Below are 23026 nucleotides of genomic sequence, written 5' to 3'. Positions count from 1 at the left end.
CACTTGGTTCCCACAAGCAGGGTTTGAGGCGGTTTGGAGTGACTATGGCCTTGTTTGATGTCAGGTATAGGAATTGAATGGCTAAATCAACAAGTTTACTGTACGTTAGAATGAAAAAATGGATGTCACTTTTCAAATGTTAGTCTAAGTTGAATGTAGAAGATGATATTTAGTACCGCAGTAAAGTGGTACTCTTCGAATGTTCAAAAAAGAAAATGAATGTAGAAGATGGGATTAGACATAAAAGAATGGCTTTTTAGCGAAAATGGTCCTTGAGATTTGCATAACTCCTTACTTTGGTCCCTGAGATTTGAAATTAATAAAAGTGGTCCCTGAGTTTGTTCACCATCAATCATTTTGGTCATTCCGTGAAAAATCTCTATTAAATAAGGGTATAATAACAAAAATACTCTCAATTTTTTGTCAAATCATTTTGACTTATTGTTTACTAATTAACCTCTTAATGCATTCATGACATATCTCATTCCAAACGAGATCAAATCTTTTATACTCATTTTATGTGTGACCCTTCTGTAGTCTTTATCATTAATTGACATGTTAAGTTTATGACAACAAAGTTAATGAAAGTTAAGTTTTTTAACACGTGTCCATCAATAATAAAAATCACACACTAAATGAGTGCAAAAGACTTAAAAGGTAAACATGCCCGGTATTGATTTGATTCAATATTTCATTTAGAGGGTTTGTACAGGGACATGGGCCAAACTAATCAAAAAGGAAAGTGGCCAAACTAATCAAAAAGCGCATTCTTGTTGCCAATTTGGATGGTAATTAGAAAATTATTAAAATGGTCATTTTATCACTTGAAATGACAAAGTTACCCACCCACGTATATAAGACACTTTATAGTAATTCAAATTACTCGGTAAATCCACATCAAAACGAAGCCCGCCGCAGGCAAGAGAGATTATTTTAGTGTGCTTGAAATACAGATAATACACCACATATTATTATATAAATAATAAGATATGTATGTTAAAAACTTAAAAAATAAAATTTCTCAAACACTTACGTAAAAACAGGCCAACCACAATGAAAATTTTCTCAGGCAGGCATATTCGATTTTCAATTTTTTACCTCCAACGCCTCGCCGCTACCGCCTCTGCTCTAGTCGCGTAGACATTGCCACTGGCACTGAAGAAGTAGTATTAAAAGAAGGAGAAAGAATGGTTAGGATGGGATCGTACGGAGGAATGGTTAGGCTGCTGACCGTGACGTCGAAGAAAGCAGAAGAAGAGGAAGAGGAAGAAGAAAAAGAAAGGAAGAGGAGTGTTCATATGACGCAGCTGCGGAGGAGATAATTCTGCTGTGGGGAATCCAACAGGCAACTCTGTCCAAGCCAAACGCATTCATCTCTCATTCTTGTCTTGAACTGGAACTGGATGTGTGTGGCCATTCACTCTCCATTTTCCAGTCCCCTTCTTCCTTGGTATCTCTCTGTAATCTCTAATCTCTATTCCGTTCTTTCTTTCTTTTTTCTTTCTTCATTGCAATGCTTCTTTCTTCTTGTCCACTTTAAAAGTTTGTTTTCAGAGTGAGTGTGATTCAGTCACTTTCTAGAATGCTTAGCAAAATATCATTCATTCTAGATGTAGGTTGTAGAGGCATAATAACGAAAGAAAGAAAACATAACAAGCGCAAGAAGTCTAACTCGTTGAAATTTGGAGGCTTTATTACTCTTGTAGCTAGTTTCTTGAGGCATTAAGTGTTATGGAGAATTATGTTGGGTCTCTCTAGGGCTGGATTGAAATGAATGAAGGTAGATGAGATTTTTTTTCATTTTGATGTAGGACAAAATGACAAGGGTCAAATCTGATAGTATATCCGACTAAATGAGCAACCACCTTCTACCTCCAAGTTGGTCACAAGTTTCTGATTTCTTCCTTCAACATATTTTGAAAATATGCAATGTCGGAGCCAGAAATCGTTCCCAAGAGATGCTTTTAAGCCATAAGAAAGAAATTAAATAAAATATAGCAATATAATTAGTTGGAAATTGGCATGAAAAATTTTAATCAAACAAATGTCATGGAGCATTTAAAATTCATGTGAAAAAATTGGTATTGAGAAGATTATATCATAAGAACATAACTTCTTTACGAGTTTTGATAAAAAAAGATAAGGGCCTGAACAAAAATTTAAGGTCAAGAATCAACACTATTCCTATGAGATTTTTCTTAAATCATAATTTGATCTTCTTCAAAATTATATGGATCTTGTTTTATGTAAACTGACAAGAAAGAGCAATTGAATTGTATATGGTAAAATAGAAGACTAGTTATAAGGTCAGGTCTATAAAAACAGAAGGTTTGGGTTAAAAAACAAAACAGAGTGAATTTTATATGATAAAACAGAAGACTAATTATAAGATCGGTTCTATAAAAACATAAGGTTTGGGTTTAAAAAAAACACAAAAGGTTTGGGTGTTAAAAAAAAAGCACAAAAGGCTCTTTGTTCCTAGCAAGCTTCGAACCCATCAGTCATCTAGTGTTGTAAAATACTACTCACCAAAACACCACAAGCTGTTTATGATAAAAGAAGCAGACAATATGTAGATATTGGAAAAATTCCAGAATGGGCATGTCCCTATTCTGGCCACCATGTGGCTCCGCCACTGAAATATGATGGTTTGTCCATTCCAATCCAATCCTCTATGCCAAACGAGGCTTATGATTTCTGGTTAAAGAGGTGATTATGGTTCGCATTTGAAACTTTAAAAAATTGAAATCAAAATTTTCGGTCGGTTGAATTAAACAGGACAAGAGACACACGAGCTAGGACAAGTATCCCTTAGCCAGTTAGTTTTTAGGAAGGTTTAGGCTTCAATTTTCATACGGTAGTGAAACGAACTAGGTGATGAGAGTAAGTACATAATGCCTGGATAAACTTTTATAGAGTTTTTATAGATCAAGTTTCATAAATTTTCATTTCTTGGTCATCTAGTTGAAAGCTAGGATATGAACGATTCTCATGATTCACGAAATAGATTATTTTAAAGCTTCCACCGTCGTTTTATTTGAGTTGGTCTGTGCTGTAAAAGACTGCTGCTAGAGAACTCACTTTTAAGTTTTATTCCTCTAGAAATTTTATTGTGCATTCAACTTGTTCTTAACTGTAGAATACACCCGGGGTAACTGGTGCTGTCATGTGGGACAGTGGAGTTGTATTGAGTAAGTTTCTAGAGCATGCTTCAGACTTGGAGTTACGACCTCTTCAAGGGAAGAAAGTTGTTGAGCTGCGCTCTGGCTGTGGATTAGTCGGGTATTTATAATTACAATCCCTTTCTTACATCTATCTGTTTTTCTTCTTTAGTTTCTGTCAGATGCTATTTGATAACAACCTAATATATGTGATACAGAGAAAACAATGGAAAGGAAAAGTATCGAAGAGAGAGAACAAACTTAGAGAGAGAAAGAGGAGGGAAATTTTCTGTTTTTCATTACTCTCCAACTGTAACCCACATGACTTATAAATACATCACACATATAACTAACTCTAAAGTCCTCCAATACAATTGTTACACGTGTGTATATACTTTAACATTCCCCCTCAAGCTTATGCGAGGAACAACCAAGCATAAGATTGTTACAATGAGTACTAAACAAAGGCAAACACAACCCCTTGGTGAAGATATCAGCATGCTGTTCAGCAGAAGAAACAAACTGAAGCAAAATGGATCCTTGCTGAACACGTTCACGCACGAAATGACAGTCGATCTCTATATGTTTAGCTTTGGAATGGAGTACTGGATTTGTGGCCAAGGCCATGCAGGAATGTCAGTACAAGGAAGATGTAAATCCTTAAGCAACTGTTGTAACCAAACCACCTCTGCAGTTGTGGTAGCCATAGCTCGGTATTCAGCTTCTGTGGAAGATCTGCTAACAGTATGTTGTTTCTTAGAACTCCAGGATATAGGATTACACCCCAGAAACACTACGAAACCTGTGGTCGACCGTCTGTCATTAGGATCCCCAGCCCAATCAGCATCAGTGTAAGCTTTAATATCCAAAGGACCAGATTTAAAACATAAACCGAGAGTCATGGAACCTCTGAGATATCTCAAAATACGTTTGACAGCAATAAAATGACTTTCTAGAGGTGAGTGCATGAACTGGCAGACCTGATTTACTGAATAAGCAATATCCGGTCGTGTAAATGTCAAATACTGAAGAGCCCCAACAATACTCCTATAAAGACCCGGATCGTGAAACACAGGACTACCATGTTTGAGTAATTTCTGATTGGGATGGCAAGGTGTAGTGCAAGGTTTGCTATCCATCATGTTTGTCTTACTGAGTAAATCAGAAATATACTTGGACTGATGCACAAGTAAGCCTTAAGGCTGATAGTCGATTTGAAAACCAAGGAAATAATGAAGTAGTCCCAAATCCTTCATTTCAAACTCATTTGTTAACTGATTAACCACATATTGAACCTGAATGTCACTATCACCACTGAGTATTATATCATCAACGTACAGTAATAACACAACAACAGATTGCCCATCATGCTTCACATATAGAGAAGGATCAACATAAGAGGGTTTGAAACCCAAGGTAAGAAGGAACCTGGTAAAACGATCATTCCAAGCTCGAGGGGCCTGTTTGAGGCCATAGAGAGATCTGTCCAGTTTGCACACAAACTCAGGGTGAGCAGGATCAAAGAAGCCTTGGGGCTGACACATATACACCTCCTCATCAAGAAAACCATGCAAAAAGGCATTTTTGACATCAAGCTGTTTTAATTTCCACCATTTTGTGGCAGCTAAAGATAACATGAGTCTCACTGTGGTGGGCTTGACCACAGGACTAAAGGTTTCGTAGTAATCAAGACCTGCTGCTTGTGAAAACCCTTTGGCCACCAACCTGGCCTTGTATCGAGCAACTGTGCCATCAGGATTATGTTTGACCTTATAGATCCATTTACAGCCAACCAAATTTTTATTAGGGGGAAGGGGAACCAACCGCCATGTTTTCTGCTTGACTAAAGCTGCCATTTCCTCTTCCATAGCATTCTGCCACTCAACAGACTTGGCAGCAACTGTGTAAGATTGGGGTTCTTTGATCAGAGAAGACTGAACCTGAGCAAGAAGCACCTTTTTCTTGAAAATACCAGACTTGGATCTGGTTTGCATTGGGTGTGTATTAATCTGAGAAGCAGAAACATGTTGCAGGTCCGGAACTTGGGAAACGGTGACATCAGGATGAATGTCGACATCAGGATGAACTTCAGATTGTGCGACTGACAGTGGAGTCGTGTCCACAGAGGAAGACCGTAGTGGAGGGACAAGATCACCATTTGTTGAAGAAGAGGACTGAGTAACTGTATTTGGTCCAGTGAAATTGGGAAAAATGGAGGGATGGTGAAAAAGGTTGGGGTGAGAAACCTGATACGGTGACACTGATGATGGTGATGTTGAATGTGACATAGGTGTGCTAGGTAACAGAGGTAATACACTAGGAAAAGTGTCCTCGTCAAATACAACATGCCTAGAAACAATAAGCTTGTGATCTCTGAGATTATAACAAATATACCCTTTATAGTGAGCTGCATAACCAAGGAATATACACTGTGTGGTTTTTGGATCCAGCTTATTGTGTCTATAGGGTTTCAAAGTAGGATAACAAGCACACCCAAATACTTTTAAATGATCAAGTCGAGGAGGAAAATGATATAACACTTCAAAAGGGGACTGCATTTGTAAAACAGAAGTAGGCATGCGATTAATAAGATAAATGGCTGTGGCACAAGCATGAAACCAAAATTGTGAAGGAAGGGATGCTTGTTGAAGTAAGGTGAGTGCAGTCTCCACTATATGTCTATGTTTCCTCTCAACCAACCCATTTTGTGCAGGAGTATAAGGACAAGACATTTGATGCAAAATACCCTTGGTTTTGAGAAATTGGTGAAAAACAGACCCAATAAACTCTCCACCCCCATCACTTTGCAGCACTTTGATATTAACAGAAAAGAAATTTTGAATAAAGGCATGAAACTGAATAAAGATTTCACAAACTGCAGCTTTATTCATCATGGGAAAAATCCATGTATACCGTGTACATTCATCTATAAAAGACACATAGTATCGATGACCTTCTAGAGACAGGACAGGGGCAGGTCCCCACACATCAGTGTGAATGACTTCAAAAGGTACAGTAGATTTGGCTGCTAGTGAAGGAAATGGCAAGTTGGTAAACTTGCCTTGCAAGCAAGGGATACATGTTTGGGGTATGGAATTACAAGGAAAAGAAATAGCTGACTTACGAAGAGCTAATTGAACTACAGAGTTGGTTGGATGCCCCAATCGGCAATGCCACAGAGAAGCATTCACTCTCTGTCCAAGATAAGCTGCAGGCTTTAAGTGTGGTTGTTTGAACAAAGGAAGGGGGTAAACAGCATTGTTACTCAGTCCTTGGTAGAGTACCTTGTTGGTGACCTTGTCCTGTATACACACAGAAAATTCATCAACAATGCATCGACAATTATTATCTTTGCATAACTGATACATAGAAAGTAAATGTTGAGATAACTGTGGGACATGTAACACTTTGTTAAGCTGAAGCATATGAGAGTGAGTGGGAAGACAAGACTGTCCAATGTGAGATATGAATAAACCTTCACCATTAGCTCCAGTAACAGATTCATTGGATGGATATGGAGTAGCAGCTTGCAGGTTCGAAATATCAGAGGTCATATGATTGGTAGCCCCCGAGTCAAGCAACCAGAATTCTTGCTGTGGAACAGAAGGTAATGGAGTAGTCCTAGCAGCAAAAGCCACTGGAGATGATGCTTGGTGAGCCACAGAAGGATTAGAAACATAGTGCGGAGGCAGATGCTGAACTGGTAAACCAGGAGCCTGAAACTGTGATGAGTACATAGGAGGCTGAGACACAGACATGGATGCATTAGAATTGCCCCTATCAAAGCATGTTGCTGCAGTGTGACCAACTTGATTACAGATTTGACAACCACGTTGAAAGCAATGAAGGGCAGAGTGACCATTTTTATCACAAATCTGACAAAGAAGCATAGGGTTATAAGGTGGCACAGATGACATTGGAGTGTTGAAGTTCTGAAAAGGAGGCTGAGACTGAGACTGAGACCCTTGAAATCCAGAATGAAACTTCTTCCCCTTGACTTTATTCTTGAAATTATTCCCCCTGAAATTGTTGTATGTACCAGAACCTGTTTGAGAGACAAAGGCATATGGTCCTGAAAAAGGTAACTGCTGAAACTGTGAGTACTGAGGTGGTTGACTCAGTTGTGGAGGAGAAAACAGTTGAGCAAAATGAGACATCTGAACTCCGGGCACCATTTGAGGATCTGGAGGAAACTGCTGAACTCGTTGGACCATTTGAGGACCTGGAGGAAACTGACCTGAGGAGGAACTATTAGGAAAGTTACCAGAAGAAGATTTTACACCAGATGAACCTCCTACTTCATACATAGAACCGGAACCATGAGCATACATGGCAGTCATCAGGGGCTGTTTAAAACCTTCCTCAAGTGTTGCTTCTTCAGCCTTTAACTGAGATCGGAGCTCTCGCAAAGAGACCAGATTTTCTCGTCCTCTAATAACAGCCTTAATAGTATTATATTCAGTTGGTAAACCTCGAAGAGCAACAATCACAATGTCTTCATCAGAAATGACTACACCCACAGCAGCTAGCTGATCCCTGCAATCTTTGATCCTTTGAAGATAAAGATCAACAGATTCTGCCCCTTTCTTAATGTTCTGCAAATCAATTTTCATCTGCACAATGTTGGTTCTAGTCCTACTAGAGAATCTCTCCTTCAAATTTTCCCACATCTCCTTGGAACTTTGACACCCAATCACACAAGATAACGCAGCAGTAGACAAGGTTGCAGTGATAAGGGTCATTAATGCTTTGTCATGAATTTTCCAGACTTTGAAAGCATCAGTGACAGAAGAAGTATCCACCACATTGCCATCAACAGTTTCAATGATATTGTGTTTTGCAGGACAAGGTGTAGAATCATCAAGAAAGCCCATAATACCATTGCCCTCTAAAAGTAACTCAATTTGGAAGTTCCAGGTAACATAGTTAGCATCATCTAATTTTACAGTCACAGTATTACCAACACTAGGTATCAATGAAGATATAGGCGATTGAGTGAGCGCTAATTGAGCAGCAGTCACCATCTCGAAGAAATCAACAAAGCTTAACAAGCAACAACCAGCAACAATCCACAAGCAAACAACAGACACACCAACAATCGGCGCAAGAAATCAACAATCGACAAGTATCAACGACTGATCAACACGTCAAATCACAGCCAGATCTACGAAAAATGCGAACACGAAGAAGCAATAGAGCATAGAACGAGACAAATACCTGCAATCACCACGACGAGCGACCACGGTACTCAGAAATCCCCAAAAAATTAGGGTTTGAGAAACCAACGAGCTGCAACCAGAGAACTCCGACGACAACACCGATCTACAACCAGAGAACTCCGACGACGATCAAACAACAGAACTCCACCGATCACCAAAGGAAAGCGGAAGCACCGGTCACCAAGATCGTCAGACGACGGCGTTAGCCATTGTCGGCGATGATACCATGATAACAACCTAATATATGTGATACAGAGAAAACAATGGAAAGGAAAAGTATCGAAGAGAGAGAACAAACTTAGAGAGAGAAAGAGGAGGGAAATTTTCTGTTTTTCATTACTCTCCAACTGTAACCCACATGACTTATAAATACATCACACATATAACTAACTCTAAAGTCCTCCAATACAATTGTTACACGTGTGTATATACTCTAACACTATTCACTAAGCCAGATTGTCTGACTGGACCTCTAGATCAGTATTTTCTACTAGACTGGCTTTGAATGGGTAGAATTAGGAGCTTCTACTGTCATATCACCTTATCCAGCAAAGCTCAACTTGTTTGCAGTGTGGGCTGATTGTAGGCCATGTTAACAAGATATAATCGGCATTTATATGTCTACTGTTGAGAAAAAGTTTCGAGTACACAAATTTAACACAACTGTTGGAGAGACAAAACAAGTAAACAAATTACTTGTATTACACACACAAAATATTACAACACTCAAAACTCTCAAAGACACTTTAAAAGCAATGACACTCACTCGTTTTCTAGAAAGAAACTCTAGACCACTCACACACCTTATAAGACTACTCTTAGTTCTCGCTCTCACTTGGTTGGTTGGTTACATAGCAATACACACACACACCTATTTATAGGCATGTTTGCCGACTTCACTAGCACTTTCTAGTGCATGTTCATGCACACACTGCACCGACATATGGCTTTGCATAATTACTTTGTCGATTTAAATGATGCTAGAATTTTCTAGCATATTATTATACACACACCCACCGACTTAATAGGACAATGCTAGAATTATCTAGCATATTGATATGCCTGCATGATGCACCGACTTTGGTGCTAGAATTTTCTGGATTTGTGTAGAATGGGCTGGGGTTGGACTCTTTTAACATCTACCTCGTTTGAGATGCTTAAAAACATTAATGTAGATTTTGACTTAGATTCTAATTTATAGCCTTATGGGCCAGGTTGAAAATAATGGTTCTCTTACTCGCTGTATACCACCTTTCTTTTCTTTGTTCTTCCAGCTGCATTGCAGCTCTTCTAGGCCGTCAAGTTGTCTTCACGGGTCTTCCTGATAGACTGAGACTACTGAGAAAGAACGCTGAAGTCAATCTGAGACATGAAGAAATTTGAGGTTCAACAAAAGTGATGAAATTCACATGGGGAGATGATCCTGATCCGGAAATGACTGAACCTCCACCTGATTTGGGTAACGATGTTAGTTCCCCCTCCTATAAGAGCTGTAACATGTACTACTTCCCTTGCAGTGCTGCACATCAATCTTTGATGGTTAACTGGTAGTAATAATGCTACCAACATAAATGTCAGAAACCAATCTCTGGTTTTGAGATTGAAGAACTGAAAATGAAAAAGGACATTTTGCAAAATGGAACTCATTTTTATGGTCAAAGTTTTTGTGATATTCCATGTAAGAGGTCTCTGTTTTAGAATCACATTCAATTTGTCTTAATCCTAGCGTTATGCCGAATTCATAAACCTAACTGAAAGCAAAATAATGTCTCCTAGAATACCCAAGAAAGGGCAGCTGAATTTGAGGACTGTCCTCAACTATTAGGATTCTGTCTTCTATGCTCATTTCTTAATCAGGGTGCAATGGTAAACCTACATTAAATAATATCAATGCTCAAACCAAACTTTGTTGTCAAATTTTTTTACCAAAATGTTATACCAGTGCTAGGTTCTGATGTAATCTATAATGAGAGAGCAGTGTTGGATTTGGTGTCTGCATTACGGCAGCTCTCCGGAGGTGAAACAACAATCTTTTTGGTTGGAGAACTTCGAAATGGTAATAATTGCTCTTTTTAAAAATTTTATTTTCCCTTTTTCCTGTACTGTTATTAATTCTTCTTCCTGGTGCAGATGCTGTCCTTAAATACTTTTGGAATGTGCGATGAAGGATTTTGTGATTGGGCGTTTGGACCAGAGACAGTGGCATCCAGAATATTGCAGCAGCTGTGTTGTGTTATACGTTCTCGTCAGAAGTGAAGTGATGTGGGTTGGACACTGCCTTGAGGGAAAACGAAGAATACAGGTTACTGTTGAGAATGAATTTTACATGGACGATGTAATATCCCACGTCGTCCAAGGGAGTGATTCTTAAATGTATATTCTCATCTCTACCTAGCACGAGGCATTTTGGGAGCTCACTGGCTTCGGGCTCCGTCGGAACTCCAAAGTTAAGCGAGAAAGTGGCCAGAGCACTCCCATGATGGGTGACTCACTGAGAAGTTGCTCGTGAGTTCCCAGAAACAAAACCGTGAGGACGTGATCAGGGCCTAAAGCGAACAACATCTTGCTACGGTGGTGGAGCAGGCCCGGGAAGTGGTCCGCCCCAAGTCGGGATGTGACAGACGAGAGAATGGACTTTGCAGTAATTGGGCTCCTTCTTATATTGTCAATTGGTTTATAGTGGAACCTCAACTTTCTTCATGGTATGAGAGCAAGTTAGCCCATGTGTGAAGCTCAACGGCCACACGTGCTTCACGTCACCTAATTCGTGTTGTTCACCTGTTTAGCTTGAAAATTTATTACACGTGAGAGGGCGTGTGAAAATGTGAAGGTAAAAGAATCCCACATTGGAAAGGAAAAACCTTGCATGGGTAAGTAAGTTAGGCTACTTCCCATATTGCCAATTTGTTTCATGGCAGAACCTCAACTTTTTTCATGGTATCATAGTGATTGTCCCATGTGTGAAGCCCAACGGCCACACATGCTCCACCTTATCTGAATTGTGTTGTCCACGTGTTAGACTTGAAAATTTGTCACACGTATGAGGGTGTGTTGAGAATAAATCTCAAATTGATAAGACAATTAACCTTGCATGTGCTTATAAGTAATTGGGCTCCTCCTATATCTTTCTTTAGTTGCATCATAAATTATGTTATATATATACTAAATTCCAGTTCAGCACTGACGCGTCCCTTGACCTTTTCCTTCTTGCTACAATTCGAATCCACACGACAACCTGTTCATCCAAATCAATTTCACCACCCATGTTTCTTCCACATCGTTCTAAACCCAAAACCCAGATCGATGTTGCTCACCCAAAACCCAGACAGTCGCCGCCACCACTTCATCCACCACCTCATTTTACAAATTCCTCTTGACTGAAGGTAAGCGAAAATTGCCTTCTTAATCTCCTCAAGTAAATTTGATTATCTATTAATTTCCCCCAATTTTTTTTTTTTTGGTTTCAAATTTACATTGATTGCAAGGATTTTCGAAAGGTGTATGAGTTTGGGTAATTTTCATATTATTTTGGGAGTTTGCCCACTTGAGGTGGAGCTTTTCTAGACAGATATTGGCTCTCTGGGCAAAGTTCTTGCCTTTCCAAAATGTTGAGGACACCTGACCCAGAATGTTCACCTAAACTCCGAATTGAGTTGTGTCGGTCGACACCAGGAGGGTGACAAAGCCATAAAGTGTAGTGATGTGGAAAATGTGAATAAACTTAAACCTAAAAGTACCTAAATACAAGAGTGCACATGTAAGCGGGAATGAACCCATTTCACACGTGATGTCAGAGCATAAGTAAAGTACAGTAAGTTAAGATGAGAATTATACCCTCGAAGGTAACCACCTATACTGAGATTGCCAAGAATCCTTGTCGACACAAAATCGCAGCTACTAAACCTGGAGGAGCGAAAAACAAGGGTGAGTGACTCTAAAAATTAAAGCTTTGTAAAAACCTTTTCGAAAAAATAGTAACCCCTGGGCGTAAAACAAGTATGGTTTTCAAAATATACATACCACGTATAGTAAGAAACTACTTACCGTAGCCTGCAAATCTCAAGAATTTAATACAGCACAATATTTCATAAGTAAACACATGACATCTGTAATCACATAATCTCGCATAAGCAAACATATCATATTGAGTGCTCATTGACACATGCTGACACATGAATTCATGCAGAGATATTCTGACATGAACAAAACTGTGAGTAACAATGATATACGCTCTAGTACTAGAATCACGTGAAGATTGGTGCTATGCGCAACACATACGAGTCCTAATTGCCTATAACAATCTAGGATAGGACTATCACCTACAATGGATCCAAAGTGAGTGTACGGTGCGATGTACACATACACGTAAAAGACTGGCCCTGGCCTGGGCAAGTACTAACATGGGTGTAGCAACGATGAGCAGATAACATAAATATAGTCATGTCACAGTGATTCAATAATTCTAGTCAACATAATATTATTCACGTCCATAAATATAATTAAGGCATCAATAATAATATGCATACTTGTGCATGCCATAGAATGTAGCATAATGTCATAATTTCTTTCAATGCGCTAAAACATATCAATGTCACGCTAATCTAGGCATATTGAAGAAAACTCTTTATGAAATGTATAAATGGAACCTAACAATTATACATATACTATATAAAAGAAAAGACCCACACACAAGTGCTTGTGATGTCACATCCGTCCGAGCTAGGAAGACCGAAGTCTCCGATAGTAATTGCACTTAAGCATAATATTAGGACCCATTGGTAAAACTCAATTAAAACGTTTGAATTTGGAGAAATGGACGGTGGATTCGGAATCAGCGCGTTGAAATACACTAAGAAGGGTCCCAGCAATTTTCGTAAAAAGTCAACAGTTAACCTTAAAAAGTCAACTGAGACGCTCATGTGATCAACTGCATTAAAACATTAGAATTTCACTAAATGTATGCCAAAAACGGAATCGGGACGTCAAAATTAGCCTAGGAGGGGTTCTGGCCGAAACCCGAAAAAGTCAACCCAAAAGTCAACGTTGACCAGAAGTCAACGGCTAACTCAGCCAAGCCAAGCCGAGTCAAGCCATCGGAGCTCACAGAAAACTAGAATTTTGGCCGAAAGTTTGGGCAAATTTCAAAACTTCGTCGTTTCTCAACCAAATTCGACCCATAATATATCAAAATGAAGATAGGATAATGTAGAACAAGATTATACCTATTTGGAAGTCCAATGGTGGCTGGAGATGGCCAAAAAATGGCCTAAAAGGTGATTGGTCCGCTGGGAAAACTGGGGAAATCGTCGGAAAAATTGAAAACTTTAAACGTCCATAACTTTGTCAATACTCAACGAAATTGAGTGATTCAAAAATACAAATCATATATCTCGACAAGACGAAAAGATTGGTACCCTTCTCAACGGCTAACTCATCGTGGTTTGGTCGAAAAATTCCTCAAAAGCCTTGGAGGTCGCTGGAAACTTTCTTGATGGCTAGCTTGCCGTGGTTTAGCCAGAAAATGGCCTGAAAGGTCCCGGCCCGACTTGGGTTTCAATCTCGAAGATTCGGAAGGAAGCTCGAGATAAGGTTAGGTGTTCTGGGCTCGTAAGGATGAGACAAAGCTCGTGGTTCTCTTGGTTTGGACAGCCGTGAGGTTCGCCAGAGTACAGTGGGGTAGTGATAGTGCTGCTCGGCTCCATCATTTTTACAAAGAGAAGAGAGGGATAGTTTTAGAGAAAGAGAGAAAAGAGGGAGGGAGATGAGAAATGAGATCTGGAGAGGGAAAAGGGACACGTGGAGAGAAATGGGTGGAGAGATTGTCTGGGTATGAGTCCCACGGACCAAAAAATTTATAAAATATTTAAAATATCCACTCATAAAATATTAAAATAATAAAATACCCAAAATTCAAATTTCATAAAACACCCTCAAGTTTCGTAGTTCCGTGAAGTCTTAATCGTAGCTCCAAATCTGATTCCGCTTGCGCCTACGTGTTCGTATCGTCAAGTACTTCGAGGTTAGGGTAAAATAACAGTTCATAGGCATCCCGAAATGATGGTCAACGAAAGTCAACAATATTGTCTCTAGGGTATTTTTGTCAATTCACTCTCTTAAAATTAAAATCGTAAAGTTAGGGACGGGGTGTTACAGTTGAATCCAAGATAACTGCAAAAGTGGAACCATAGTATAGTCGCATCTTTCTAACTTATGTCATTTTTCTATAGCATTCTTCCTTCCTTTCAGATTTAGGAATTAACATTTGTGAAACACGTCTTCTTGACAATCAAGGGCTACTCTTTAGATGTATTTGTGGTGGATTGATGGCCTATTGAGGTAGTTTTCTTTTACGATATAATGTGTTTATCGTCATTCACTGTGTCATTTCTACTGTCAGAGTTTTGTATCTTGAAATTTTGCGTGTTATTATATTATTAAATGAGTAATGTCCTATACACGAAACATTGGATGGCCCTTCTTAAAATATATGCTGCTACAATATGCCTGTTTTTGTTGGCTATGGATTTTGCTATACTACAAACTGTTTATGTGCTTTCTTTTTGTATGCATGGATGAACATGTTTTAGTCAGTGTTTATTTATGATCTGTAATATGGATTGCCAATGTGATTACAAGTTAGTTTTATACTCATTTTAACAATTATGCATCGAAGTTAATCTCTTGCTTAGAGTTTGCATTTTTTGATTGCCAAAAAGGAATAGGAATAGCAAAATAAATCAGATGATACAATATCATACTTTTGGCATTCCCCTCAGCGGAGCGCGGGCATTTTTGCTCGTGGTTATCTATATTTCATGACAGGAAAGGATATTCTCTTCCAGTCTCACACTGTCATTGATAACCTACAGAAACATATTGAAGTTTTTTTTTATTGTAACTGACGTTTTCTTACTATTCATCTTTACAGTCTGAATTATGTGTGATGACCAGAAGAGATTGCTTCAGAATTCGTAACAAGCTCTTTATCATTTGTTTGGTTCTGGCTTTTGTTATGATTCATGGAACTTTTAATATATTATCGAAATTGTTCATATTATAAGTCATTATGTAAAAGATCATATGAAAAAAATCAATAGATATGAGACCATTTGGTCATAAAACAATATAAAAACCATAGAGTATACGAACTATATATCTATTTGCTACCGTTGTTTTACTAAACGACCTTAGTTGATTTGATTTTTTTTTGTTTTTTTTTTTGTAGATGATCTTTTTAGTTTAATCGATTTTTTTGTATTGATGATCTTTACTTCTGAATAGTTATAAATAATACAAACGAAGTTCTTTGAGTCAACCATGTAGTGTATTATTGAGTATTTTATGAGCCAAACATTGTTTATTCTCAAGAGAGCTATTATTAGCACTTTAAAATAGTCATTCTATACTTTAAACAAGTACAAATATAAAAAGAAAAAAAAATAGTTGGATGACGCGTAATGATTTTTTCGAAGTGTCAATAACACCATTCAATTCTTAATGTTGAAATCCTTGTTTTTTCATATTTGAAATTGCTTAAATTTTGAATATGGGGTAAGTTTAAATGTAAATAAGATTTGGATTTAAATTGTTAATCTGGTATTAGAACTTACTAACATCTTACCACACACCTACACGTGTGTCAACTGGCACTTTGTTTTATTGTTTTAGTTTTTTTCTTTCTTTTAAGTTTTACTTATTTTATGTAACATCCCACATCGTTTAGGGGAGTGGATCATGTAAGCCTTATTTGTATATTCCCATCTCCACATAGCACGAGGCATTTTGGAAGCTCATTAGCTTCGGGTTCCATCGGAACTCCGAAGTTAACCAAGTTCGCACGAGAGCAATCTCATGATGGGTGACCCACTGGGAAGTTCTTGTGTGAGTTTCCAGAAACAAAACCGTGAGGGCGTGGTCGGGGCCCAAAGCAGACAATATCGTGCTACGGTGGAATCGAGCTCAAGATGTGGTAGGGGCCCGGGTCAAGATGTGACAATTTGGTATCAGAGCCAATCCATGGCCGGATGTGTGCCGACAAGGACGTCGGGCCCCTAAGGGGGGTGGATTGTAACATCCCACATCGCCTAGGGGAGTGGATCATGTAAGCCTTATATGTATATTCTCATCTCTACTTAGCATGAGGCTTTTTGGGAGCTCATTGGCTTCGGGTTCCATCGGAACTCTGAAGTTAACCGAGTTCGCACGAGAGCAATCTCATGATGGGTGACCCACTGGGAAGTTCTCATATGAGTTTCCAGAAATAAAACCGTGAGGGCGTGATCAGGGCCCAAAGCAGACAATATTGTGATACGGTGGAGTTAAGCCCGGAATGTGGTAGAAGCCCGGACCAAGATGTGACATTTTAGATACATTACTTTTTATTAAAATATATTTTCAAAAAATAATGAATGTGACTCCCACGGTTCTACTGCGTGGATTTTTTTATGATTCTTTTTTATTTTTTAAAATCATAATGAAAGAGAGGTAATTTAAATATTATGAAAGTTTAACTTTTTTGCTTTCTCACTTTGTATATATATAGATAATGAATTTTACAATTGTTTTCCTTTCTCTTCCAAACCGTAACAAGACCGTTTGAGATGGATGTACAAGCCCAACTTTTGCTCCCGGTTCGATCCGTTTAATTGCTGACACAACCACAATGGGGATGCACAAGCCCATTCTTGACAGAATGGCAACTAATATTTAAATTTAGGATAAATTACATAAAACTACCTTAATTATTGAGTCAGTCACAGTTTCATACTCTATTTTTAAAACATTTCAATGTCATACCTCATCTTACGAATTTGTTACAATTTCATACCTTCTGTCAATTTGTCTGTCAATTCTTCTGTTAAATAGTGACGTGGCTTGAGATGGGGCCCACTCTCTATTAAAAAAATAATTTATTAAATATTTAAAACCAAAAAAATTAAATCATTTAATAAATTTTTTTGCATGGGGGACCCACCCCTTATCCCCTTCACCCTTTCTTCCCCATCCATTTGTGTCCCTCCAACCTTCCTTCAACGTCAAAACTAGAACCTCATGTCGTCCTCTCTTCCTCCAACTCCACCTCCCTCCCATGGCGCTCCTCCCCCTCCCCCTCCTCCTACACACCCATCAGCCTCACCAAATTAATCCCTGTAACTAATTTCAAACAAAATACCCCAATTCCACCCAAACCCTAACCCTAAATTTCTTCCCCTTCTCGTCTGCGGTGTTTTCCAGCAATAGGACTAGAGGAAGGAGGACGGGATGTGGGTGGGATGATGGCAGACATAGCGAATCTCATTCCAGACTGAAGTGGGGAAGAAAGGTGAGGGGATAAGAGGTGGGTCATACCCTCTCCTCACACACAAATGCACATACCATCTCCTCTATGCAAATTCATCACCATGGGTCGTGTACGAACAAAAACAATGAAGAAATCCTCCCCCAGGTGATCGAGCACTACAACTCGCACATGACCCTAGACTTCCACACCAACAAGAAAATCCTTGAGGAAGTCGCCATCATCCCCTCCAAGCACTTCTGCAACAAGATTGCCAGATTCTCCACCCACCTGATGAAGTAGATCCAGAAGGGCCCAATCCGTGACATCTCCCTGAAGCTACAAGAGGATGAGTGCAAGAGAAGATGGGTGAGGTGGGTGAGTGACAACTGAAGGTGGTTAGCAAAGCCGGAGAAGCGGCGGGGGAGGTCGAAGGGAGAGTGGTGGTAATGATCGGCGCAAAGAAGACGGGAGTGGGGTAGGATCTAGTTTTGGGTTTGGGGAAGATGGAAGAGGGAAGAAAGGGTAAGGAGGATAAGGGGGTGGGTCCCCCATGCAAAAAAAATATTAAATGATTTTATTTTTTTAGTTTTTAATATTTTATTTATTTTTTAATAGAGAGTGGGCCCCACCTCAAGCCATATCACTATTTAACAGAAGAATTGACAAACAAACTAATAGAATGTATGGAATTGTAACAAATTCGTAAATGAGGTATGACATTGAAATTTTTTAAAGATGGGGTATGAAACTGTGACTGACCCAATAGTTGAAGTAGTTTTTGAAAAACGTAAAGACATAGGTCAAGTTGTTTCACTTCAATTGCATACCCAGTTAATGATGGGATGCATGTATTTATATTAACTTGAGGATTACATAAAGGGTTTGAAAACCCGAGATACAGGGAGCTTTCAAAAATATGATCATATAACAAAAGACTGCATGTGCAGTTTGACTTACAACAAACATTTGAAAAACAAAATCCTATAAACTAGGAACAGCTAAAAGATAAGAGTTTGAACTGATGAAGACTCCTCAAGTCACATGAATGACGTTATGGGCTTGACTTCGTCCAACACCCCCCTGGGGTAAGCTAACAGGTTGGGGAACAACTGGAAGCTTGGACACTAATAATTTAAATCTAGACGAAGACAATCCCTTGGTAAACAAATCAGCTAGCTAATCTTGAGAACAAATGTAATTGACTAATAATTCAGCACGAACAACCTTTTCCTGTACGTAATGATGATCAACCTCAAGGTGTTTTGTGCGCAAATGGAAGACAGAATTAGAGGCAAGTGCAATGGAAGAGACATTGTCACACCAAATCGTTGATTGACTAAGATGCAAATGCAAATCCTTAAAAAGTGATCAAAGCCATGATAACTCGGTTGCAGTATAGGCAAACTGTCTATGCTCAGCCTTCGCACTAGACCTCGAAACTGTCTTATGTTTCTTTGAACTCCATGATACAAGATTGGAACCCAAATAAATGCAATAACCACCCATGAAATGCCTGGTATTTGGATTACCAGCATAATCAGCATCAGAAAACGCAGTCAACCTATCATTTCCAAGTTTGTAAAAAAGTCCATTATTATGCGTGGCTTTCAAGTAACAGAGAATACGTTTCACTACCTTCCAGTGAGTAAGTTTTAGTGCATGCATAAACTGGCAAACTTGATTAACCGCATAGGATAAATCAGGACGAGTAATAGTAATATACTACAATGCGCCAACAATACTACGATAATGTGCTGGATTTTCATACGTCTTACCATCATACGAACTCAGCTTTTGCCCACAGGAAATTAGGGTTGATATAGGCTTAGCATCAATGAACTTTGTACGTGTGAGTAAGTCCAAAGCATTTTTGGATTGACTGAGATGCATGCAATTCCTAAAATATTTAACTTCGACACCCAAAAAATAGTGAAGAGGTCTCAAATCCTTCATGGAAAACAAGGTCTGTAGCTTAGTAATCAAGTGTGCCATCTGTCGTGGACTATTCCCAATAAGTAGAATATCATCTACATAGATTAGCAGGATGAGATACACACATTTCTGATTAAATACAAATAAATTGTAATCACAGGTAAATTCATGAAAACCAAGTTGAAGCAAAAATTCTGAAAAACGCTGAAACCACACCCTAGGAGCTTATTTTAAACCGTAAATGGAACGCTGTAGTTTGCAAACATGGTGGGGGAACTACTTGTTAACAAACCCGCAGGCTATCTCATGTATACTTCTTCATTTAAATAGCCAGTTAATGATGGGATGCATGTATTTATATCAACTTGAGGATTACAGAAAGGGTTTGAAAACCCGAGATACAGGGAGCATTCAAAAATACAATCAGATAACAGAAGACTGCATACGCAGCTTGACTTACAACAAACATTTGAAAACAAAATCCTAAAAACTAGGAACAGCTAAATGATAAGAGTTTAAACTGATGAAGACTCCTCAAGTCGCGGGAATGATGTTAGGGCTTGACTTCGTCTAACAGTTTTATGTAATTTACTCTTAAATTTAAGAGTAGGATTCTCTCTCCTCGTAAGTGCATCTCCAATAAAGACTTTATCCTCTATGAAGCTCCAGCTACTACAGTTGAAGCTCTAATGATAAATTTCATCTTCAATGAGACGGAAAATGGGGCTAGATCCATCACTTGGACTAGCAACTTCCTTCCTTGGGTAGCAAAAAATTAGGCTATATCTAGCCTAAAAAAACAATAGATCTCACAAGAAAAGTAGCTACTCATGTGAACCAAATTTTACCACTCCCTCATCCCTTGCAAATACAATTATACTTTCTTTTTATTCATTTTTTTTTAATTCTTTTTCTTTACATATTTTTGTTCTAAATGTCCTCCTCCATTTTATTTGTATGTTTAATGCTTAAGACATAAAATGATATAAGATATTCTACTAAAAGGGATTACTTTTATTAATTTCCAAATAAAAATACTACATACTGAAATGACATTGGAAATTTAGAGACCTATACCGAAAACATACCTAAATTGCAAGGGCATTACAATTTTGTTACGAGATAAAATCTTATCTTGTCTAACTTTAGAGAAACAAATCAACAAATAAGATTGAGATAAGATAACATAATCCAACTATTCATAAGTGATGAAATCTAACTTTGTCAGAATTTGAATTTTTTTAGGTTGAAATGTTCATAAATTTTCTTTGAGATAACATGTCCAAAAATCAAATTAAGAAAAGTTAACAAAAATAAAATAAAAATTATCGCGTAATCAAATTACTACATAAATAAATATATATAGTCCCATATAGTGCCCAAAAGTAAGTAGCCTCTTATTAGGAGAAATTCTTTTATAGGGCCCCAAAGATTCCTCGAGACCCTAAAATAGGCTATATCCACTACTTTTTCAGCCTCATATAGAGCCCCTTACTCAAGATGCTCTAATCCCCTCCCTTCATTCCCTTCTTCTCACGCTTTCCTTTTTGTCTTTATCTCTCTATAAATAAAACAATATAAAATTGTTGACATGGTTTAACCGTAACCATTTAAATAAGAGGGAGGAAAGGGGAGAGAATCATACTCCAACCACGTATGTTATTGTCTATTGAGAGATTTTTCAGTATGTTTGAAACACGAGCACATACGTTATATGTTATTATACAAGTAGAGGGACACTTGAAAATAAAATTCCCTCCACTTACATAATAACATGTGGCGTACGACCATTTATCTTGAGCACAATGAAAAATCTCTGGACTATTTGCAAGGGCTTGTAATTCAATAGGTGTTCACCTCCACATTTGAGGTCTTTTTTATACCATCTTCCACAATATTAATTGTATAAAATAAATTCTCATTCACTGCTACCTTTCACGCTGGTTCTAATGAGCTTGATTTCTATACACAGGAAGCAAGTATATAGAAATTACCCTTGATTTTTACATTACAGTTGTTACAGAATGTGTTAAGTTTTGTTGATGCACAAAACCGGAGGGGTCTTGAAACAACGTAAATCCGACCGTGAATCTACAAGAAATGTAAAGAACACAAGATGAATCGTGGTTCACCCCAATGTTTGGGCTACGTTCACACTGATTATTGTATTTCTCTAAGAGGATTGTGAGGGAAAGGGTAAGAGCTTCTGAGGGTGAAAGAGTTCTTCCTATGGCCTAAGAATTGGCCTCCCCTAATAAGGAGAGTGAGGAGTCCTTTTATAGAATAAGGGCTCCTCACTTATTACATATTTGCCTCTTCCTTTACTACATAATTACATTTGAGTCCTCCGAGTATTTATACGAGATCTAAATACGGATGCCCTAAGTATGGTACAAACAGTAGTCCCCCAAGTCTTCAGTCAAGAGAGTCTTTTGGCTGGAGACTTGAAATTCAGTCCATGTATGGGCCGAAGTAACTAGATGTCGTCTAGAACTGATATCCGATATGAGGCGGTGCCCAATCTGAAATGATGCTCAACTAGAAGTAGCACATATTGCGAGGCTGCTCTGATTGTGGCTTATGTTGCCTTGGTTGGCTCTGCTTGTGGCGTTGAAGGTGAGGGAGTCCCTTTTATAGAATAAGGGCTCACTCCTTAATACATAAATGGTGGGCTAAAGTGATGCTCGTGGCGAGGCGGTTGCTCAACATGCGGCAATACTCTCTAATGATGGTGAGGGAATCCCTTTTATAAAATAAAGGCTCGTTCCTCAATACATAAGTGACGGGTTAGGAGTGATGTTCGCGGCGAGGCGGTTGCTCAGCTGGCGACGATGCTCTCTAATGAAGGTGAGAGAGTCTCTTTTATAAAATAAGGGCTCGCTCCTTAGTACATGAATAATTGGTGCTCTCTAATGAAAGTGAGGGAGTCCCTTTTATAGAATAAGGGCTCGCACCTCAATACATAAATAATGGGCTAAGTTCCCCAAGTATTTTTCATGAGGCCCAGTTGAGGCCCAAATATATGGTACATAATGTAGTCCCCCAAGTCTTCGGTCAATAGAGTTTGTTGGCTGGAAACTTAAAATCGAATCCATGTATGGGCCGAAGTGGCGGTTGTTCAAAGGCGGTATTTGTATACCCTGCACTAAAGCTTTGTAGGTGAAGCTTTGCAAGTGAAGCTTTGCAAGTGAAGCTTTGCAAGTGAAGCTTTGAAGCTAGAGCTCTGTAAATGAAGCTTTTAAAGCAAGAGCTCTGTAAATAAAGCTTTTAAAGCTAGATTGACATAAGTGATGCTCATGAATGTTTATGTTGATTGACATGAGTGATGCTTATGGATGTTGACATGAGTGATGCTCATGGATGTTGACATGAGTGATGCTCATGAATGTTGACATGAGTGATGCTCATGAATGTTAACATGAATGATGGTCATG

General features: G+C 38.6%; 1 protein-coding gene across 1 annotated transcript; it reads left to right on the top strand.

Annotated features, from left to right (window-relative positions):
* The first annotated feature begins 808 nt into the window (after window positions 1–808).
* Window positions 809–11431, top strand: LOC126599203 (uncharacterized). Its single transcript, XM_050265529.1, is given in 8 exon segments — window positions 809–886; window positions 1044–1283; window positions 1286–1450; window positions 3140–3282; window positions 9655–9839; window positions 10323–10436; window positions 10511–10528; window positions 10531–11431. Coding segments are annotated over 8 exon segments (1164 nt in total). The 3' UTR covers window positions 10752–11431.
* The last annotated feature ends 11595 nt before the right edge of the window (window positions 11432–23026 follow it).

The sequence above is a fragment of the Malus sylvestris genome, chromosome 14 (assembly GCF_916048215.2).
Source record: "Malus sylvestris chromosome 14, drMalSylv7.2, whole genome shotgun sequence".
Classification (NCBI taxonomy): Eukaryota; Viridiplantae; Streptophyta; class Magnoliopsida; order Rosales; family Rosaceae; genus Malus; species Malus sylvestris.
The sequence above is the reverse complement of the archived record's forward strand: the minus strand, read 5'-3'. Positions and strand labels throughout refer to the sequence as shown.